At 45.6% G+C, this 22,020-nt stretch overlaps 3 protein-coding genes across 5 annotated transcripts; 1 reads left to right on the plus strand and 2 right to left on the minus strand.

Annotated features, from left to right (window-relative positions):
• The first annotated feature begins 1,647 nt into the window (after nt 1-1,647).
• Nucleotides 1,648-18,145, plus strand: NIP7 (nucleolar pre-rRNA processing protein NIP7). Its single transcript, XM_060132473.1, has 11 exons — nt 1,648-3,076; nt 3,487-4,068; nt 4,801-4,947; nt 5,667-5,860; nt 6,815-7,038; nt 7,759-8,774; nt 11,524-11,721; nt 11,842-11,928; nt 12,030-12,168; nt 12,953-13,093; nt 13,299-18,145. Exons 7-11 carry the CDS (start codon nt 11,666-11,668, stop codon nt 13,416-13,418), a joined length of 543 nt encoding a protein of 180 aa, XP_059988456.1. The 5' UTR covers nt 1,648-3,076; nt 3,487-4,068; nt 4,801-4,947; nt 5,667-5,860; nt 6,815-7,038; nt 7,759-8,774; nt 11,524-11,665; the 3' UTR covers nt 13,419-18,145.
• Nucleotides 2,211-11,552, minus strand: COG8 (component of oligomeric golgi complex 8). 3 transcript variants are annotated; one of them, XM_060132463.1, is made up of 7 exons: nt 11,002-11,551; nt 9,543-9,750; nt 7,932-8,759; nt 5,662-5,830; nt 4,708-4,883; nt 3,050; nt 2,211-2,746 (listed from the first exon to the last, which is right to left on the minus strand). In XM_060132463.1, the coding sequence occupies exons 1-7, from the start codon at nt 11,496-11,498 to the stop codon at nt 2,589-2,591; spliced, it is 2,037 nt and encodes a 678-aa protein (XP_059988446.1). In that variant the 5' UTR covers nt 11,499-11,551; the 3' UTR covers nt 2,211-2,588. The 3 variants fall into 3 exon arrangements, with proteins under 3 accessions (XP_059988446.1, XP_059988447.1, XP_059988445.1); XM_060132464.1 differs by lacking the exons at nt 2,211-2,746; nt 3,050 and having other exon boundaries at nt 4,430-4,916; nt 5,656-5,830; nt 11,002-11,552; XM_060132462.1 differs by lacking the exons at nt 2,211-2,746; nt 3,050 and having other exon boundaries at nt 4,430-4,883; nt 11,002-11,523.
• TMED6 (transmembrane p24 trafficking protein 6) lies at nt 14,887-20,126 on the minus strand. The gene is made up of 4 exons (XM_060132474.1): nt 19,914-20,126; nt 18,503-18,629; nt 17,085-17,236; nt 14,887-15,285 (listed from the first exon to the last, which is right to left on the minus strand). Exons 1-4 carry the CDS (start codon nt 20,124-20,126, stop codon nt 15,052-15,054), a joined length of 726 nt encoding a protein of 241 aa, XP_059988457.1. The 3' UTR covers nt 14,887-15,051.
• Nucleotides 20,127-22,020: the final 1,894 nt, after the last annotated feature.

Here is a 22,020-nt window from a genome sequence, read left to right on the forward strand (position 1 = left end):
GTCACTCACTCAGGAGCTCCCCTATTATATTCTTGATTAGTTATGTGCCTTCAGCCGCCAATTGCTGGTCTATAAACCGCCCCCTCCTTGTACTGCTTCATTTTAGTTAGTTGTGTCTGGTTACCTTTACTTAAATCAGAAGGCTCTTGCCTTTTTTTTTTTTTTCTTAACCTGCTTCCTTATTTCTACTGCTTGAACACCTTGGCAAGTCACAGGGGTTAGCAGAAACTGTAGGACTGCCGTGGTTCATCCTCACAGCTCTAGTCACAGCTTTCACAGCTGCCCTGCCTTTCCATTTATCTCTCTACCACCAGTAACAGGGCAAATGAATGTTCTGTTCACTACTGAGGCTGGCACGGTGGCTATGCTCAATGTGGCTAATATGTGCAGAGGAATTTCCTTCCCTAAGCGCTTGCTCTGAAATTCACTTCCTCCCTACCTGGGAATTCTGTTCTAAACCTTCTGCCTACATTGATTTTCGCTGTGGAAGTTGACTTCTAAAACTTTTATTAGCTCAAGGTGCTGATCTGTGTGGTTCTGCAGCTGATAATATCTGGCCAAGGTGGGAGAGATTTTCTTTCTTGTAAATGCAAGAATTTTTTGTCTTTGGGTTGTAGTGTCTTGGGCTAGTTGATCAAATCCTTCCTTGTATGTGGATTTGGTTATAACAGTAAATTTCATATATTGTCAGCAGCGTAGTCTCAGGCTTTCTCCCCAGTCCACCCTGGGCGATCATTTACTTTTAGGCCTTGATTCAGGAAGCTTCAGGCAAATACTACTGATCTGCATTACAAAGGCATTACTAAGAACGGTTAACCACAGAGCCTGTAAGGAATCTTCAGAATGTTTTGATGCCATCCTGCAGGAGCTTCTGAACAGTGTCCAATAGAAAGGAGGCTCACTGAATTCTAACTTTCCTAAGGATACGTGTTTTCAGTATACGTGAGAGCTCACTACAGATTCCCAGGTGGCTGAGTCTCTGTCCTCACCTCAGGGCAGTGCTGGGCCCTGTTTCTCTCTGAAGTGTGATGCACAGAGAGCCAGTTCTCTTTTGCTTGGCCTCACAGGCCCCCAGGCTTGGCTGTTTAGAGAAAGCCATGGGGGAAAATGGGTCTTTCCTGGGGTCATTTAATTAACTACTGTTTAAAACACATTTTCTCTAAACAACTTACTGGACTTCTTACTCTATGGGTACTTGGATTTTGAGGACTTTGGTAAGAGTACCTGCATGGCAAAACTCAACATAAAACTGAGGTAAGACAAGTATCAAAAGAAATGAGTTCCTTAACCTCTTGACAAAGCTGTGACAGAATCTTAAAGCTAAAACACTGGTCACCATGATGCTAATTTATTTTTTTCAGAATAAGTGTGCTGACGAGGAAGCACAAGTTCTGCTTTCTGTTTCTGCCCTAATTGTGACAGGAAGAGGCTCTTTGCTCCTTCTCAACTACAGGCATCCCCCACTTTTTGTAACTTCACTTTACACTGCTTTGCTTTTATGAAAGACCTATATTAGTACCTGTTTTCACTAATGGAAAGAAATTTGAAGAGGATTTTCACTTCTACGAAAAAGGTGAAAGCTGAAATAGCATTCAGCTTTTGTTTTGCAGTGAGCCATTATAGAAGCAGCACACACTCAGAGCTGCCAGAGTGGCACCGCCAAGCTCCTTACCTGGGAGCTGTGCTCAGCATCAAGCCACCACAGTTTTGAACTGTATCTGTGACAATCTGTGCTTTATCTCCATTTATTTTGTGCATCTGTTAGCAAGATGTGTCCCAAGGTAACTGCTTCTTCAATTTATGCTATTTCAGCTTAGGAAAGGTTTCATCAGAACACTCTTCTTTCAGATCGTGAGGAAACCTATATCACCCCTCCCCCAGCCCTGCTCCATGGCCTCCATCCAAAGAATGAGCCAAGTACCAGCTGCCTAAGAGATCTCAGCAGAAAAGTCTTCCCCAGATCTGTTAAAGGTGGAAAGCAAAAGCTGGAGACCTAAACTGTATCTGAACCTGTTAAAATGTATGAATACTCAGTTACGTTAATATTGTCATTGAACTGGGGACATTCTGTCCTGTGTTTTACTTCCACAGGCAAACTGGTATCCAAAACAAATGGAGACTATGCAGGTAACACACTTGAGCCCTTTGTAAACGTAAGAACTTGGTGAAGGCGATCAACCACAGCCTTAATCCGCATTTTAAAACACAGCTTTCAGGTGTTTGGGGACTATATTATCTAATCTTGGCTTTGGGAACAGATGATACAGCTCTTCTGAAATCATGTCTACTGAGAGTGGCTATTTACTTGCCCGCGCCCCATCTTTATCTCCATACAAAATTGCCAGGAAATGTCCACTCCTTCAGGGGAGTTATTTTTCTTCTCAAGTTAAAGGCAATACATTGTCCATAGCTCATTTCAGGGCAAACATTAACATCTTCCTCCAACTCGGGAAGGCATGCTTTGACAGGCCATTGTTTTCTGTCGGAGCAGAGCCAATACCAAGTCGATGCCAGGTAAGACATGCCCAGCTTAAAGCCAAAATGTTTGTGTCTTGGTTTTCAGGGTCCTCAGATGCAGCAGGAAAACTTTAGTCATTCACCTCCATCCAATGGATGTTTGTAAATGTCTTGCTGTCCATTTTGTCAATGAACAGGCAGCCCTGCAAGTGGTCCATCTCATGCTGGATAATGCGGGCTGCCCACCCACTGGCCTGCCACACCACCTGTTCTCCTCCGGGGTCCATCCCTGAAAAGGAAGGTACAGCCTGGGTGAGGACATGCTGAACTGCATCATTCTCAACCTACTTAGCCTTTCCTTGCCCCTGGCTGTTCCTGTTTACAAGAGGCAATATCAGAAGGGGATGCAGACGGCAGCCCCTATGCTTCCTAGAAAAGAAGTCTGAACTCTGCCTCTTACCAAGTATTCAGCCTGGTTCCCAACTCTGACGAGTAGGTTGCTGGGTTCGCTATGGGGCTGAAATGAGAAACGATCTTCCCAAGTGACTTGCTCAAGAGGAACAATTATCCCAACCCCAGCAAAGAATCACACTCTGCAAAACATCCTGTGGTATGACAGGTAATGGCTTATCACTTTGGGTTAGGCAAAGCTGGGTTCTACTTCTCCCATTCCACGTGACAGATCTAATTGGCGCAGAAGAGAGAGAGAGAGAGAGAGAGAGAGAGAGAGAGAGAGAGAGAGAGAGAGAGGGAGAGAGAGGGGGGGAGAGAGAGAGAGAGAGAGAGAGAGTGTGTGTGTGTGTGTGTGTGTGTGTGTGTGTGTGTGTGTGAGAGAGAGACAGACAGACAGACAGACAAACAGGCACAAGGTGAGTGACAGGGCAGAGGATGTGGTGTGAGCTAACGGGAATCAGGCCACCCTCCCAAACCCCAACCCCCCAACCCTGTGCCCCACTTGAGCTGGCTCTGCTCTCACAGGCGCCTCCTGCCCCATCGCATCGCGTCAGTCCTGAATTTTGTCCACTCCAGGGTCTGCTCGTGGGTAGGTAGGTTCCGCTGATCAGCCATCAACCTGTCTACGCTTTAACTGGAACTTTGCGGAAACCGTTTCGTGGGATCCGAGGCCGCCGCCTCCGCAGGTTAAAGGGGAGCACGCATTTACCTATCCGCCCCAGGGACCCCACCGCCGCGCACCTGAGATCTGCACCGCCTGGAAGCGGGGCACGCAGGCCAGGAAGCCGCTGATGCTCTCGCAGCCCTCGGGGAAGGTGACCAGGCGGCTGTCCAGCACACGCAGGCTGGGGTTCACGAACACGCGCAGGGGGAAGGTTTCCATCTGACGGGCCTCGCGCACGCGCGGCGCGCATGCGTGGAAGAGCGCCTCAGGGAACTCGACCGCCAGCACCTGCAGCGGCACTCCGAGCTGCGGCGCACTCAAGCCCACGCAGCGGCGGCGTCGCATCACCTGCACCAGCCGCTGCACCAGCTGCTGCAGCTCGGGTCCCGCCAGCTGTGCCGGCTCTACCGGGGCCGCCACGGCCCGCAGCGCCGGGTCCCCGACCTGGCACACGCGCGGGTACGGCGGCTCCGGCGCTCCCTGCACCAGACGCCGTACGTAGCGCCAGTAGGAGCGCCGGCGCGCCGGGCCCTCGAGGCCATCCGGGGGGTGCCTGGAGCTGCAGGCCCGGGCACCGCCGCCCGCTACCCGCTCTCCCCACTGCAAGGCCGACCTCACGCAGCCACGCGCCCGCAGCCACCGCAGCAGCAGCCCAGCCCCCAGCTGACCCATGGCGCGTGGAGCCTAGCCACCCGCCCGCACGCGTCCCTAGCCGGCCCCCGTAGCCGAAGCTCCCGCCCCCAGGGACTCCGGGAAGTGCAGTTCCCGCGGGCCTTCCGGGAACGCCGGCGCCGCTCACGCTTCGCAGCCTGCCTCTGGGTGGCGTCCACCAGCTTTATTACTTAATTCCATTTCTGATAGTTTAATCAAGCATTTACAAGAATATCCAGGAGGTTCTCCCGTTAATTATGCCTTCGCAGCCTCTCCCACGCGCGGCAACTCCCGTTCCCACCGGGCGCTGCAGTAAGTAAGCCCCTCGGGCTCCGGGGCCCCGGTACCCGCCGCACCGGCCCAGGCGCAGGGGGCGCCTGTCAAGTGCCTGCACTAGGCTCGTCGGCTGCCTGCGGCGGTCCCACGGATCCCACCTCCTGTTGCCCCCCGTCAGGGAAAGCCGGGGTGACAGGTTCGAGGACTGGCCCCTCGTCTGGGGGTTCTGGCGCTGGAGCTGTGACCTCGGGGACTAGCTCCTTGTCGTCTAGACAGAAGGCCATCTCTCTCTTCGGCAGGATAAAGGCCAGAGGCTCCTGGACGACGCTGACGTTCACATGCCCCAGGTTTCCGTACTTGGAGAGCTGAGTGGGTGGAATGCCTGGCCCAGATGGTAAAGAATAGAAGTGGAAAAAGCGTTTAATGAATTTAATTATGTGTCACAGGTAAAAGAACAAAAACAAAAAAACACTTATTGGAAGTAACGAACACAGTTACCATATTTCAATACAGTAAAAATCACCTTTGTGATATGGGACAGGCACCTATGCGGTAAAGCCAGACTTTGAAAGTAATGGAAACAGCACAGTGCAGGACGGATGGAGAAAAAAAGCACCAGGAGAGCCTCAGCAGGCACTGGATTCCCTGGACAGGCCCAAGGAAAAGCTAGGGGAGCAGAGAGCAGCCACTCTGCTGGTGGGATCACTGGCCCACTACCCTTTGGGAAATTGTGCCTCCCACACCCCCTTCACAGGCAGAGAGAGAGGGGGCATAGGGAAGGGAAGGTAAATTCTAAAAAATATTTTAAAAACACCATCTGTAAACATTTAATGTCAATGGAATTATACATTATGTGGTTCTTTTGTGACTGGCTTCTTCCACTTAGCTAGATATAAACATAATGTATGATTCTGTTGATAAGAAATGTCCAGAAAGGGCAAATCTACTGCAACAGAAAGGTTAGTGGCTGCCAGGGGCTAAGGGCAAGATTGGGGAATGACGACAAATGAACACCGGGGATCTTTCTAAAACTAGATGGTAGTAACGGTTGCACACCTGTGTACACTTACTAAAAACCTTGAATTTTACAAATAGGTGAATTATTTAGTATGTGAATTATGTCAATAAAATAGTTTTAAGAATCTTTTCCCTTCTTTTACCTAAGGTCTGTGCCATCTGAGCTGGAGGAAAAAGGACTTGGAGACAGCGATTTAAATAAGGAACGAGGTCTTCCAGGAAGACAGTGCAGAACTGGACGAAGAGCTCTTGCTCCCCACTGCTGAAGGCAGCCTCTTCGGCACGATGGAAGGCCAAGATTACTTTTGTTACCTAAGAGACAAGGGCACCATCAATCACCGGGTTAGTCTATCACCATCAGCAGTGTATAAAACTAGGTACAAATGTGCAGCCCTCAAGTTTTCATGAAGAAAGTTGTTCCAAACCGTACATGATATTATTATCTTGTTTAAATTCACAATTGTGGTCAATCTTCACAATTCTGTCACTTCACTGATGTATTTCTTATCCAACTAGTTTTATTACTAGTGCAGTTTCCAGTTCCAGTGGAGGAGCATCATGAAATTATACACAGAATACATTGCTTTTGGCTCCCATGGGAGATGGACCAGAACTATGGTGGATCCAGGAAGATGAAGCAACACTATAAAAGGCTTCTACTGAGTAAGGCCTCTGAAGTTCCACAATGCTAGAACCACTAGAAAATTGTAAAGGAGGAAAAAATAGAGCTGGAAAAGAAGTTCCACATACAAATAACAGCCTAGCTGACATTACAGGCAGGGTCACAGTGACAGAGTTAAGAACATAAACTCTGGGGAATTCCCTGGCAGTCTAGTGGTTAGAGCTCTGTGCTTTCACTGCCGAGGGCCCAGGTTCAATCTCTGGTCACAAGCCAAGAGGCACGGCCAAACAAACAAACAAATAAATAACGAACATAGACTCTGGTGCCAGACGTTCTGGGCTCAAACTCCAGCTGTGCCACTCACTGGTTCTATGGGCTCTAAGTGATTACTTAAGCACCCCACGCCCTCTGTGCCTGAGTTCCCTCATCTATAAAGTAGGGCCAGCAACAGGACCTAACCTCACAGGGTTGTGAGAATTAAGTTTTAATATGTGTAAAGTATGATAAATTACGTGGCATGAAGTAAGCTCTAGATGAATATTAGCTAATTACTATTATCTGAATTGCACTGACCCTAAAAACCTTTGTTGCTCATGCTTCCTTGCTCTTTTTTTTTTTTTTTTTGCGGTACGCGGGCCTCTCACTGTTGTGGCCTCTCCCATTGCGGAGCACAGACTCCAGACGCGCAGGCTCAGCGGCCATGGCTCACGGGCCCAGCTGCTCCGTGGCATATGGGATCTTCCCGGACCGGGGCACGAACCCGTGTCCCCTGTGTTGGCAGGCAGACTCTCAACCACTGCACCACCAGGGAAGCCCTCCTTGCTCTTTCTCACAGGAGGACATCAACAGAAAGATTTTATACAACCACATCACAACTGCCACCTGGCTGACAGCAACTGTAAGATGTCATCAATTATAAGAAACACCCAATATCTAAAGATTTAATGTGTAAAAATGCACCATACTCGGATATTAGCAATGTTGGTAGTATTACTTGTATTAGGCAGAATTCTAATATGGCTCTTGTAATCCCCGCCCCCTGGTATCCACTCCTTTGTGTAATCTCCTTCCCTTGAGTGCAGGCAGAATCTGTGACTTGTTTCTAACCCACAGAATATGGCGAAGGTGAAGGATTTGGCCGTTTTAATTAACGTCTCTAACCGGCTGATTGAATTAATGAAAAAGGAGGTTATCCTGGGTGGGCCTACCCTAATTAGATGAGCCTCTTAAAAGAGGGTTGAGGACTCCTCTAAAGGAGACTTAGCAAGGAGAGATGCTCTCCCATTGGCTCTGAAGAATCAAAAAGCCACACTGAACTGCCTGTGGAGTGGGCTGGTCTCTAGGAGTTGAGGGCCTCAGTCCTACAACTGTAAGGAACAGAAATCTGCCACTGTGAGTGAGCTTGAAAGGAGGGGACCCTGAGCTCCAGATGAGTCCACAGCCTGGCCAACACCTTGATTGCAACCTTGTGAGCAGAGGACCAACCCATTTAGGCTGTGCCTGGACTCCTGACCGACAGAAACAGACATGATAAATGTGTGTTGTTTAAGCTGCTATGTTTGTGTGAGTTTGTTATGCAGCAATAGAAAATCAATATATTACTGAACCATTACTACAGGTGAGACACTTCATGAAAGGAGACTAACCAGAGCTTTTCAACCAGAAAAACCTCTAAAACCACACTAAACCGAAGTCAGCAGGCACCACTGTCACACAGACTGGTTTATTACAAAAGTCTGGCCACTTGTTACTAAAGGAGGCCCCAGAAGAGAGCCAACAGTACGTGCTCACCTTGGCAAGGGCGTCTTCCAGGGCCACAGTCACATCCTGCACCAGGGCCATGGGGCAGCAGAGGCGCAGATCATTGAAGGCGACCAGAATATTGTTGAGGAAGCAGGCAAGGGGTGGGAAGTCTAAGAGCACCATGGGCGGCTGCAGGGTCCCCGGCTGAGTGACTGGAACAGCAGCAGGCAGGTTACTGCTGCTCAGGATGGCTGGAGCTGAGATGAGGGTGTAGGAGTTCATTTCATCCTGGAACTTCTCGACCGTTTCTTGAATTGCTTTCTGGAAAGTGCTGATAGCCACTCGCTGGAAAACAGGAGCTAACTGACCCCGGAAATCAGCCCCTACCCGGCTAAAAGACAGTCCAAAGTACATGCACTGGCCTAGCAGAGAGTCCAGACGGCTGCCTATCCCTCGGTTAAGGTCAGTCTCCAGCACCTGCAGGAATTGTGAGACTTTCTGCAGCACCCAGCCATGGAAGATGGCACTCTCATTCACGGTGTGCTCGCCCATGGCAGGGGGCAGCAACGGGTCCTCGTCTGAGAAGATGGCACGGTACTGGGTGATAATATCGAACAGGTGGACACGGCAGGCCTCGATGGTTTTCGTGATGTGGAAATAGGGATCATCACTGGGGATGGCAGTCAGGATAGATCGGAGCCAAGCATCTCGGGCCTGAAGAAACTTGACCCTCAACTCAGCCTCGGTGAAGACATCCATTTGCCGTAAGAAGCCAATGACACGGAGGCAGGCAGGGAGCTGGATGTTCGTCCTCAGTTGTTGGATCAGCTGGCTCAGCATCAGCTGCATGGACTGGCGTACTTCGTTCACAATGCCCTGACGACACAGGGGGTGAGTCACCACGCTGGGAAAGACACTCCCTGGAACCCATTCCACTAACCCTGAATACTGCAGACCAACATTCCCACTGCTGTCCTGACATACAAAGTAGATTTCCTAAAACTGATGCATACAGGTTCACCAGCAAAGGTTTGGTTCACTGTGGCCTACGGGCCCTGCCTGGTTCTTCTGCCCTCACCTGCTTCCTAATGCTCTCCCCTTGCTCACTGCAATCCAGCCAGAATGGCTATCTTTATACTTCAAACACTCCAACTTCTTCCCTCCTTAGCCTGCTATACTTGTTCGTACCACTTTCTGGTTGGCTCTCCCCCCACATCTTCATGTGGCTGGCTCCTTCTCGTCATCTGGGTCTCAGCTTAAATGTTATCTCACCAGAAGAGCCTTTCCTGACCACTCTACCTAGAGTAACCCACCTTAGCCTCCTGCCCCATTCCCTGGTTTATTTTGTTAAGATACTTAACACTATCTGAAAGGATATTATTTATTTATTTGCCAACTAGCAGCTTATGAGAGCCAAGGCCTTGTCTTTGTTCACATTGTACCCCCAGCATCTAGATCAATGCCTGGCACATGATTAATATTTATCAGCTGACTGAATAATGAATGTATGTTTTATGATCAAGCCTGCCTGCCTTGCAGAAACTGATGTGAAAAATGCAAGGAGTTTCCCTAAGGTTTCTGCCTAAAGGGTCAGTGATGACCACAGAATTACTGATCACAAGAACATCAGCTTGAGTCCTCTCTGGGCAAGTTGGCTACCTGGATGACAGGGATGGAGGAGTATTTCCTTTCCAGTCGGCGTACATAGGCTGCAAGCTCCAGGGCCTCTTCATAATAGCTGTTCCGGACACAGGTGTCCATGAGCTGAGGGATCTCCAGGATTTCCAGGATTTCCGTGTGCCGGTTTAGAGTCAGGGTGTTCATTCGGCGATTGGAGCTGATCTCCTCAGCCTCTTTCACAAAATTCCTAGTAACAATCAGGAGTACATTGGTGGTTCACTGCTCTGCATCCAAGTCTTAGCTACAAATTCCAAGCACTTACTATGAACTGAGCACTGGGATGATTTATCTGATTTAATCTTCACACCAACCCCATTAGATAAGTACTTTTACCCTTGAAATTTTAATCCCAGAGATTTTAAGCAACTTGTCCAAGATCACACAACTAATAAGTGATAAAAAGATTTGAACCCAGATCTGCCACTTAACAAGCTGTAGCAAGGTACTTAGGCTCTCTGAACTGTTTCTTCATTGGTAAAATAGTAACAGGACCCACCTCATAAGGATGTGAGAATTAAATGAGATGATGTGTATAAAGCATTTAACATAGGACCTGATATGGAATAAATGTTCCTTTAATAACAGCTATTCTTATTATTTTCATAATGCCCTAACTAGCCTAGAACTACAGCCTTACCCCCAAGTTCCCTCAGCCTCTTAATCTCCTATGCTATGGTCCAACCTCAGTTCCTGCTACAGTCTCCATTTCTTCTCGGTAACTGCAGACACCTGCTTTGTGAAGCCCTCCATCTATTCTAAGGGATTGGAAGAGTATGAAAGCTATTCTCAAATATGCAAAGACTCAAAAGAAAACTTAAACTTTTATCACGAAAGACTGGAAGGCAGAATTAGGGATAATGGATTGAGGGTCGAGGGAGGGAGAATATGGGTCAAAAAGGAAGATTTTTTTTTTTTGGATGATGATTTTTACTGTCCCCAAACGGGAGGATTTCCTTGTCAGCCTCCTATCAATGAACGGTTTAGAGCAGATGACCTCTGGTCCAAGCTGTTGTGTGTACATGTGTGTTGTGTGTTTGTGTATAGGTTTACATAAATATGCACATATATTAAGCTGACAATTGTAGAGTGTTAATTATGTCGGACCCAATGATAAGTGCTTTGCATGGATTCTCTTTATTTAGTGCTCACAACAGCCCTATGAGAGAGGGACGTGCTGCTGGGTTCCAATTCTGACTTCAAAACTTACTAGCTGTGCCCTGGGACGGTCACTAACCTCTGTGTCTTAACTTCCTCATACGCAAAATGCAAATAACAATACCTACCTCGAAGGCTGCTGTGCAGTTTAAATGGATTAATGAAATGCTCAGAGGAGAACCTGGCATATGGTAAGGGCTATCTAAGTGTTAGCTATTTCTATCGTCGTAAATGATAGCGATTACAGGTATTAAAAGCCCCTTTAGCACCGGACCCGCCGCACCTGCAGCTCTGTTGGAAGCTGGGCAAGCGGTCGAGCAGGCGGCCAAGCGACTCCTCCACGTCGCCAAAGAGGCGGTGGATGCGCTCGGTGCACTCGGCGCCGCGGATGAAGGTCTTGTAGTTGGCGAAAGCCAAGTCGCGCGTCTGCTGCAGCAGCTGCGCTCGCTCCTCGGCCAGGCGGTCGGGCTCGCGCCGCAGCCGTTCCAGCCCCGAGCCGCTCAACTCCCTGAGGTAGCGGCCCACGTCGGGCCGCTCCCGCCACTGGGCCTCCGGGAAGCGGTCCCGGAACAGCGACGCCAGGAGCCCTTCATCCTCCACCTCCCCGAGAGCAGCCGCGGTGGCCGTCGCTGTGGCCGAGGCCGTAGTCGAGAGCGGGAGAGTCGCTGTCGCCGCCATCTTCTCAGCAGCAGCGTCACTTCCTCTCCCGCTCAGCGAGGGCGCTGACTCCGTAGAATCGAAAGCAGCCGGGGCGTACTTCCGGTCTCTATGGTTTCTCATCAGGCCCGCTTTCTTTCCCCGATAGTCGTCCAGGTTACGGGGCGCTAGCGTGGGGCAACGACTGGAAAGCAGCTAGAGAGGCAGGCTTTGAGGTTGCCAAGGAGCGGCTGATCTTCCGTTTCCGGTAACTGAGGCACGAGGATCCGGCGTTCCAACCCAGCGGGAAAATGCGGCCTCTGACTGAAGAGGAGACGCGAGTAATGTTTGAGAAGATAGCAAAATAGTAAGAGTGCGCGGGGCAGAAGAGGGAGTGTGTGGGTGGCGCGGAGGGGCGTGGGTGGAGCGGGGGGCGCGGTGCCGGGATGAGTCCGGGCGCGGCCTCTAGTCCTCCTTTTGCTCTCAGCATCGGGGAGAATCTACAGCTGCTGGTCGACAGGCCCGACGGCACCTACTGTTTCAGGCTGCACAACGACCGGGTGTACTACGTAAGGTGAGGCGGCGAGGGGCCGGGTAGGCAGCATGGAGCCGGGTGGGGTCCTGGGTCCCTCCAGCCTCCCTCATCTGACACTGCCTTTTTCTTTATCCCTTCAGTGAGAAGATTTTGAAGTTGGCCGCCAACATCTCCGGTGACAAGCTGGTGTCGCTGGGGACGTGCTTCGGAAAATTCACGAAGACCCACAAGTTTCGGTTGCACATCACGGCTCTGGATTACCTAGCACCGTATGCCAAGGTTTGTGGGGTGCTGTCAGTCCGCCACTAGGGATGGAGGAAGTCTAGGCTGAGGGCCACATCAGAAGGCAGAATTGGGCACCTTTTCTGCGACGGAGTCGCTGACGGTGCTTAGGGTCAGTGCCAGCACCTGGAGATGTGTGTACATCTTAATGCCTTAATGGTCGGGGCTCAGGTGTAGGAGCCCTGTGTGGCCGCGTAGTGGTGGTTATCTCCAGTAGAAACTGAAAAGCCTATGCAGACCCAGCTCAAGACCAAAAAGCAAATAGGTGGCTGTGAAGAGGAGCGTAGTGGGGTACAGAAAAAGAGCTGTTAAACTGCCCATGGGAGAAGTTGATTGTAGAGTCGAGGTAAGAACCTCCTGGCTGGTCTCTTCGTGGGGTGAACATATTAAGGGAAGCATGACTCTTTCTCTCTTTTCTTTAAAATTCATGTTACAAGACAGACGAACCTCACAGGTGACATATATAGCACGGGGCATATGGTCAGTAATATCTTAATAAGCTTGTATGGAGACAGATGACACAGATACTATAACTTTGTATTATTGTGATCCTTTTGTAATGTATAGAAATTTCAGATCACTGTTTTGCGCCTTTAACTAACATGGTATTATAGATTACTATACTTCAACTGAAAAGAAAATAAATAAAAGAACCAAAAAAACTTAGTTCATAAGGGATAAAAAGAAAGAAATTAACCATAGATCTAGCAGTTAGCCTATCTGCAGGGGTCTAACTATTTAACATTTTTATGTCTCTTGGATTTAATTCTCTTTTTTACAGTATAAAGTGTGGATAAAACCTGGAGCAGAGCAATCCTTCCTGTATGGGAACCATGTGCTGAAATCTGGACTTGGTCGAATCACTGAAAATACTTCTCAGTACCAGGGAGTTGTGGTGTACTCCATGGCAGACATCCCTTTGGTGAGTAGAGATGGTTGCTGTTAAAAAATCAAGTATCTTTTTATTCAAGATGGATGTATTTTCAGTCTGCGCTTGAGAGACTAAATTCTCAGCACCTTTTGAATTCTTCAAAGAACTGTATCTTTTCGTCTTTGTTGTTTCCAGACCTCAATACGTACTTATTGAATGACTTGAGTGAATCAGTGTCTCTTCTTTTGAATCCCAGGGTTTTGGGGTGGCAGCAAAGTCTACACAAGACTGCAGGAAAGTAGACCCCATGGCGATTGTGGTATTTCATCAAGCAGACATTGGGGAATATGTGCGGCATGAAGAGACATTGACTTAAAACGAAATCATCGCGAGGACTTGTGGCTGTGTGGAAGGGCCTAGCTTTGTTTCCTGTGTCTGTGTAGGCTCCACCATCATGTTGAATTTTGTCAACACTGTGACCTCTTCAGGGACTTTTTAGTTTAATATTCTATTATGGACAAATGCAGGCTGGATTCTTATTATGCAGAAATGGCTCAAAAACGGGATTTTGGATCTTTGTGATTATGACTAACTAGAATGCTGTGTTTTATATTTGAATCAGAGGGCTTCTTGTTTTGAGTAACAGGTTCTAAATTGTTGGAACTGAGGACAAGAATAGCGTATTGTTATCTGTGATAACACTTTTCCAAACACATGATAAGAACGTAATGAATTTTCTTATTTATTAATACTATGAAAGATAGATATTGCCATCAGAATAGTAGGTCGTGTGTGGAATTTTACAAATGAAATTTGGATAAAACAGTAAGAGCAGTTTATTCTGCCGATTTTCTTTACGGTAGGTGCTGTGTAGTGTGGAAAAAAACTTGGATTCAAACACCAGTTCTCACATCTACCAGCTGTATGGCCTTAGATGAGTCATTAAACTTTAATAAGCTTCATTTCCTTCTGTTTCAAAAAGCAGCCTAGCCGTCTTCCTAAGAATAGTTTTTAGAAGTGGAAATCGTGATCGTAAAGCATCTAGCACAGTGCCTGGCAAATGAGAGTGTTGAATAAATGATAAGAGTTATTTCTGTAACGTTTATACTGAGTATTTCTGTTACTAAGAGTAGGATCTTATGAACATAATTTGATTATATTATCTTGGCTTTTACAAGCGGTTTTCTCACTCTTTTTCTTGAATGGTATGATCCCAGGCTGAATGTTATTTTTATCACCTTGATTTCTAAAACAATTTCTCTTATAAATCTTTTGGGTTTTTTTTTAATTAAAAAATTTTTTTTATTGTAGTATAGTTGACGTACAATATTGAGTTAGTTTCAGGTGTACAGCAAAGTGATTCATTTATACATATATTCTTACAAATCTTTAATTACATGACTGGACTGGACAAAAAGCACTACTCAGAAACCCTGAAATAATAATTTAGCTCCTCCATCCTTCTCCCATGCCTTCCAAAATTATTTTTAGAATTACTAAAATATTTTTTAGTGAAAAACATGTCACAGACAAAAAATTTTTAAGTACCTGTATTGTAAAGCAATTTCTTTAGTGCATATACTGCTTAATTTAAATTCCAAAGGTGACATCTCTAAAAATAAATCATTTTTCAATTACAAAAAAGCACTCTACCAACTCCTGTTTTTGTATGCAACATATAAAACCCAGTTTTATATGTTTTTGTCCCATATTTTTCAACTTTTCTCCCTTCCAAGGTTCTCTGTTAATTTCTAAATAAACATAGTGAAGGTTAAGGGGCTGCAGTATGATGGACAGTATTTTGATGGTAGCATTTAGTGTGTACTTTAGAAATAGTCAACGTCAAAACTTTACACACTTTTATTTATTGCTATTTTGCCTGTGTAGATGAGAGCAATAGGCTACAACTTTCTAACAAGAAAAATTGATTTTTTCCCAATAACTTTACAAAGATTTGAGAGAGCTTGTGCCCCAGAAGAAAAGAGCCAGGGCACTGTAGTTGTTCGAGCTTAGCATCTTGGCTTCTTTGTGTCTGTGGTCATTGGGATGTTGAAGAGACGCTTCAAGAAATACAGCTGCAGGATCCCAGAAAGAATAATAACAAGGCTCTGGGCTGTCGACCACCAATTCACATAGTTATAGTTTGACTGGAGTAGGAAAAAGTCAGCCATTTTTCTCATGCGAGCAAAGTTGTAGTATCGCCACATGTGAAAGATATTGTTCTGCAGCTTTCGTGTACTCTTCTGCAGGACAGAAAATGAAATACAGAAAGGGTTCCTCCGTAACCTCATCTAGCCTCCCCTGGGTACCCACCAGCACTAACCTAGTTTATCTGGAAGTTGAGTAACTTACGATTTTATAGTATGTAATAAATTGGCTATTGGAGTTGTTGATAAATGCTAGTTTTGTTGTCTATGAAAAAATGGCTTGGACTTCAGTTATAAAAAAATAATTTTTATAATGAAAAACTTCAGTGCTAAAACTAGAAAGTTCCTCCAGATTATCTCTAGATTTAGACATGTACTCAGCACATCATTGCTGTTCTGGGTGATGTCTTCTGTTCTTTGTATATGGTAAAAGATAAGGGCCTGCAAATTTTTATGGAAGGGCCAGACAGTAAATATTCTAGGCTTTGCAGGCCATACAGTCTCTTGCAACTACTAAGCTCTGCCACTGTAGCACAAAAGCAGCCATAGACAATATGTCCAGTTAGCTGTCCCTCATTATCAGTGGGGAGATGGGTTCCAGGACCTGCAGAGGATGCTGAAATCCCATAGTCAGCCCTCCGCATCTGCAGGTTCTGCATCTGCAGATACAGAGGGCTAACTGTAATTGTCAAATGAGCATGGCTGTATTCTAGTCAAACTTCACTTACAAAAACAGGCAGTGAGCTTTTGTGCATCAAGCAGACTATCAAGAAAGTCAAGAGAGATCCCAGAGAATGAGAGAAAATATTTGCAAATCATATATTTGTTAAGAGACTAGTATCCAGAATATATAAAGAACTGTTAGAACTCAATCATAAAAAGACAAATAACCAGATTTTAAAATGGGCAAAGGATTTGAATAGACATTTCTCCAAAAAAGCATGCAAAGATGCTCAGTGTCAGGGAGACACAACTCAAAAATCACAAGATACCACTTATACCCACTAGGATTGCTATAGCAAAAAAGACTATAACATGTTGGCAGGGATATGGAGAAATTGCAACACTCGTACACTGCTGGTGGGAGTGTAAAATGGTTTAGCCACTGTGGAATATAGCAGTTCCTCAGTGAAGGTAAAAAGTTACCATATGTGCCAGCAGCGTATACCGCTTATATGTGTACAGAGATGAAAGCATGTTCACACAAAAATTTGTAGGCAAATGCTCACAGCAGCATTGTTCATGATAACCAGAAAGTGGAAATAACCCAGATGTCTACCAGCTGATAAGTAGATAAACAAAATGTGTTTTAAATATACAATAGAATACTATTCATCCAGAAAAAGGAATGAAGTATTAATACATGGTACAATGTGGATGAACCTTAAAAACATGCTAAATAAAAGAAGCCAAAGACAAAAGACACATTGTATGATTCCACTTATATGAAGTGTACAGAACAGGCAAATCTATATAAACAAAGTAGATTAGTGAGGGATTACCCAGGGCTGAGGGGCATGGGGAACACAGAGTGAATAATAGGTCTGCAGTTTCTTTTTGGGGTGATGAAACTATTCTGGAATTAGATGCTGGTAATGGTTGCAGGACCTTGTAAACCACTAAACTGTACACTTAAAGTGGTGAATTGTATCACCAAACAGGCAGTGGGCCAGATTTGGCCTGTGAACCGTTGTTTGCCAATTCGTGGTATAAAACAAGTGAGGAATTTCAAGAGCTCCAAGTCACAAAATTAATTAAAGGCTTCAAATCCCTTTGCCTGTTTGTTTTCTACCCAAATGAGCCCTCACTCTGATGATATTACTCCCATAATTCTAATCTTTCCTCCAAATTTAAAGTCAGTTTCCATGGATGTTTCTCTCCCACAAAACAGTTACCTCAATTGCATCCAAAGTATCATTCAGTTGTTTTCTTTCATTCTTCTCTTTGTGCTCCATCTCAGGCCCCTCATAGAAGACTCCAAAATTGAGGTATACTTGCACAGAACCAAAGTGATTTTGCTGATTTTTTAGACAAAGCTGATAAAAACCTGTAGGAATCCCTAGATCATTACCAAATCTTGGTCTCCCACCCTCCCACCCTCTAGATTTCCCTGGAGATAACTCTTCTCCAGTGTTAAATGTGCTACTATAGCACCTTCTTTTTACTTAGGAAGTACAAAATCCAGTTTTTGATGTGGAAGATACTGATCTTACTTGAAACTTATTTTACTAATTATTTATAATATTGTTTTGCCAAATATTAGTAGCTTTAGCTCTATGTTGGATAGAAAATGTTTTCTTCCTCTTTTTCAACGTATAATTCCCACGTCTCTTAAGGAATTTCTAATCAAGAGCATATTAAGAGCATAGGGTTTGCTTCTTGCATACCATGAGAGTTGGGATATCATTTGAATTTGAAAGTAGGGAAAAAATGTATGCTTTGTGAATGAAAGAAGCTATCCTACTGGAGTAACTTCCTGCAAGGTGGTCTGTATGGGGGCTGATGATTGGGGTATGTACTGGTGCTTGTTCTCAACTGGGGTCACCTCCCCGCGTGTGGTGATGGGGGAGGAGTGAGGAGGAGCAGGGTTGGAAAGGTGTGGCAGTGTATTTGATTGTCGAAATGACTGGAAGGCACTACGTAGGAGCCAAAGATGCTGCATAGTAATGCTGAATATCCTGTGCCACTCAGTGATTCTCTTACGTCCCTGTTGAGAAATAGTCTTTTTTTGTGCACCTGGCTGGTAGAGAGGACAGTTCAAACTGGTGCCGTCCAGGGTGAGGACAGGCTCGATCTGGCTGTAGGAATTTTCTGGTGACTGGAGAAGTGCTTTGTTGTAGAATGCGGATATTTTTCATGGCCATGCATTTCCTTGTGTTCTGCTTTTTGGTAACCGGCTCAAGTGTTTTGATGACTGAAAAGAAATACTGTCCCATAATAAATTTATTAATTGGAATTCTGTATCATAAGTGGGTCTGCCTGTTTTGATCACTTTCCAATAATCTGGTTCGTTGGAGATGATAAGATAAAATCGAGCTTGTGGACCCTGGAGTTATAATAATTAGTCACCTGGAGACTGCTTCCAAACAGCCAGTGGACCGCTGATTAATGTCCTTGGCCATTGGCAGTCTCCAGGAAATCTGGTTTTTGGTGTTGAAGGCTAAATCTTTTTCTTACTATTTCACCATCCATATGTGAAAAAGCCAGAGCTTTTACATCTCAGGTACTTAATTAAGTTCAATATTTCCTCATTATTTTCCCAATTTCAAAGAAACGTATGATTATTATAATAGCCGTGATGACGAAAACAGACCTGTCTCTTGGGTGGAGAAGTTAATCTGGCCCCGAACATTCTTAGTGGTGTCTATAAGGAAACCCTGTGGGGTATGTGCAGTGGCAGCAACATGCCGGTCATGTGACATTCCCAGTGTCCGCTGAACCTGCCGAGACACATGAAAGAGGGAGAAAAGCTGCTGCATCATCAGGAAGCTAGCTGAATGGTAAGATTGACATCCAGTGACCATCAGCACAGTGGTTCTCAATCAGGAATGGTACTGCCCAACCCCCACTTTGAATTTGGGCTGAGACGTTGCCCTGGTGTTGCGAGTAGGGGAAGGGGGGCGGGGACAGCAATGCTGAATAGCCTGCCGTGTTAGAAATAGTAAGCAGGACAAAGAAATGACCCAAATGCCAATAGCACCCCTGGTAAGAAAACACGTCTCAGACCATGCAGCTGACATGTTGGTGTATATGAATCTGGCTGTAGAGTTCTTGGCAGAACTCACTTGGTTTTGACCTCCCCAGTGGTATACCAGATTTGGGCTTATTTGATGCTTGACAGTAAATAAATAAGGCATTCAATAGGTACTTGCCTCCAAGCTGCGTCTTGATAAGCCCGCCTCCAAGCTGCGTCTTGATAAGCCCAGGCTACAGTGACCTGACTAGTAGCTACTATTCTATTATAAATTCAGAGATAAGAAAAATCTCTGATAGGTTAATTTAAAATAAATTGTAAGTTACATTGGAGTAGAATAAGATCAACATAGTCTTTTACTCTGTAAACAAAATTTAGAAAGTTAATAGGTTTCTAAGATAAAGAACAAAGGAAATGAACAGCTTCTAAGTTTACTGTTGAGCAGACCATCCTTGGGCACAGCATGGATTAAAGTACTTGGCCTGTGAACAGGCAACTTGAAAACATTTACCTTCCTAAAAGCAACAGGTCTGACTGCATAGAGAAGCCTTGAGTTACTGATTCTCCAATTTGCTGGAATTACCCCTAAAGGCAAGAGAGTAAATGTTGCTCCCCCAACCTCATAAACTGAAGCGTCTTTGAAATCTCTGGGTTTGTCTCCAAAGTTCATGTGACTTTTCATTCAACTTGGTACCATATCCATATTATTTTAATATTTAAAAAATGGATTCTTTCGCCTCTCATCTCTAAACTCGAGTAAGTGTGATGATTACCTCTCCAGGAAGAGGCACCCCGTTTGTCCCATGACTTTGAGCACACTTCCACAGCCCCCAATTTGAGAAGCCAAACCATATGTTTTAGTGATTATTCATCCATCAGGAGTTTCCATTTAACTGCAGGTCTGTTTCATTAACAGGTGGGGAGTCACAGCATAATAAAGACAACTAGAACCTTGTGTTCATTTAAAACCTGACCCCCTTTACAAAAGGAAATGAACAAACAAGAAAAACAAGTCCCCAGTATGACCCACCTCATAATTGAAATAGAAGTATCCAGTCTGGTGGGCAAATTGCCAAAAGCATTCTGTGCCTCCTGGAGGGATCACGATGGCAAAGTCGTATCGATCCGCACCACGGAAGAGGGGCTGGTCCCCAGAGCCACTAAGAGGTTCTGTCTTCTGGCTCCTTGCAGAGCTCACTAGGTTCAGAACCACCAGTCCAGCACCAAAGAGCAAGGGGAACATGCTGCTCTCTGGAGACTGCTCTAACTGCTTGCAGCAGCCCAGTGGAACCAAGCAGTTTAGACAACTGCTGGGATAATCATTAACTCTGCAAGTCACACATAGGCCAGTCTCAGGGCCACACATAGATATTCCAGAATAGAACTGGCATGGTACCCCACATTTGGCTCACAGGAAAGAATTTTGCTTTCACCTCAAAAACTCAGTGGCTTACCAGACCTACATCACGGGTGCTAGGTAGAATCTATTACTTCAGAAGAGAGATTTCCACCCCTCCTCTGGGCTGTCATTTTTCAGTTCTTGCCTCTTGGGGGTAAACATTAGGCAAATTTATTTACAACCACCTGAATGTACGGACTCATTTCTCGGTACACAGTGGCTGGGGAGATTTTTCTCATTCGTATCAAATTGCTAGATGATACGTGTCCCTCCTATAAGACGTGAGGGGCAACACCTGTTTCAACAGACCTCTTTCTGCCCAGTGCTACAGTTTAGGCGAGCAAAGCATAGCATGGAAGTGTGTGTAAAAATTTAAATGGATGAAGAATGAGCAAGACAGTGGTCAAACCCCTCCACTGATAATCCTCATTCTGCTACCTTCCACCTGACTGATACAGTCATCTAAAGCTATCCAAAATCCACTTAAAGACTATTACAGGGACTTCCCTGGTGGCGCCGTGGTTAACAATCTGCCTGCCAATGCAGGGGACACAGGTTCGATCCCTGGTCCGGGAAGATCCCACATGCCGCGGAGCTACCTATGCCCGTGCGCCACAACTACTGAGCCTGTGCTCTAGAGCCTGTGAGCCACAACTACTGAGCCCTCGTGCCACAACTACTGAAGCCCACATGCCTAGAGCCTGTGCTCTGCAACGAGAAGCCACAGCAATGAGAAGCCCGCTCACCACAACGAAGAGTAGCCCCGCTCGCCGCAACTAGAGAAAGCCCGCATGCAGCAACAAAGACCCAGTGCAGCCCCAAAAAATAAATAAATAAACAAATAAATAAATAAAAAGACTATTGTTCAAACCCTTGATCTTTCTTTTATCTGTGGCTTCTTCAGCACCCACAGGGGGAAAAAGGCTGACTTCATGGCGGAGACAGTTACGTGCATCTTATTTTATTCTCACAACAGCCTACAAGGAAAGTACTATTACCTACTACATTAGAGATGAGGAGATGGACATCCAGAGATTCCAGTGGCTAACTCACCATCTCCAAGAACAGCTGGCACAGCTGGGGCCTTGAGTGGGCCTCAGACTCTTACCCATCAGGACAGTGTGTCTGTTAGTCTCTGAGTTCTGACAATGTCTAAATGTTTTTATCTCAGCCATAATCTTAAAAAACAAAACAGCATGAGTACCTTCTAACCAAGTATTGCTTCAGAAGGCATCACAGTGACTCCAAGTGGTAATACTTTAACTGTCACAGCTATGTGTTATGTTATGAAGAACACATTTCATAATTGTGTTCAGTTCCAGCAAAGGCCAGATGACATCACAGCAGTCTGGAGGCACAGAGGCTCTGCAGCAGTCTCACTAAGGTGAAGGTGGGAGAGACTGGGATCATTTCTCAGTACATAGTGGCACAGGCATCCCCACCAGAGTCCCACCACTGCCACAGTCCTAGCACTACTCATGTGGTGAGCAGTGACTTAGATTCAGCAAAATAATCACTAGTTCATAGTAAGTTGTATAGTTCTATAGAAACTGTAGGCAGAGTTTTATGTCTGTATACATTTTATAACATAATAAAGACAGCATTGAAGTTATGTTAAAAAATGTTAATGGATCTATGCATTTCTCAAATTTTGAGAAACACGATTAGGATATTTTGCTTCCTTAAATGTATCACAGTGTCATTCTTCTACCTAGAGAGCGCCATCTAACAATGTGAG

Source organism: Lagenorhynchus albirostris, chromosome 19, assembly GCF_949774975.1.
Source record: "Lagenorhynchus albirostris chromosome 19, mLagAlb1.1, whole genome shotgun sequence".
NCBI classification, from domain to species: Eukaryota; Metazoa; Chordata; class Mammalia; order Artiodactyla; family Delphinidae; genus Lagenorhynchus; species Lagenorhynchus albirostris.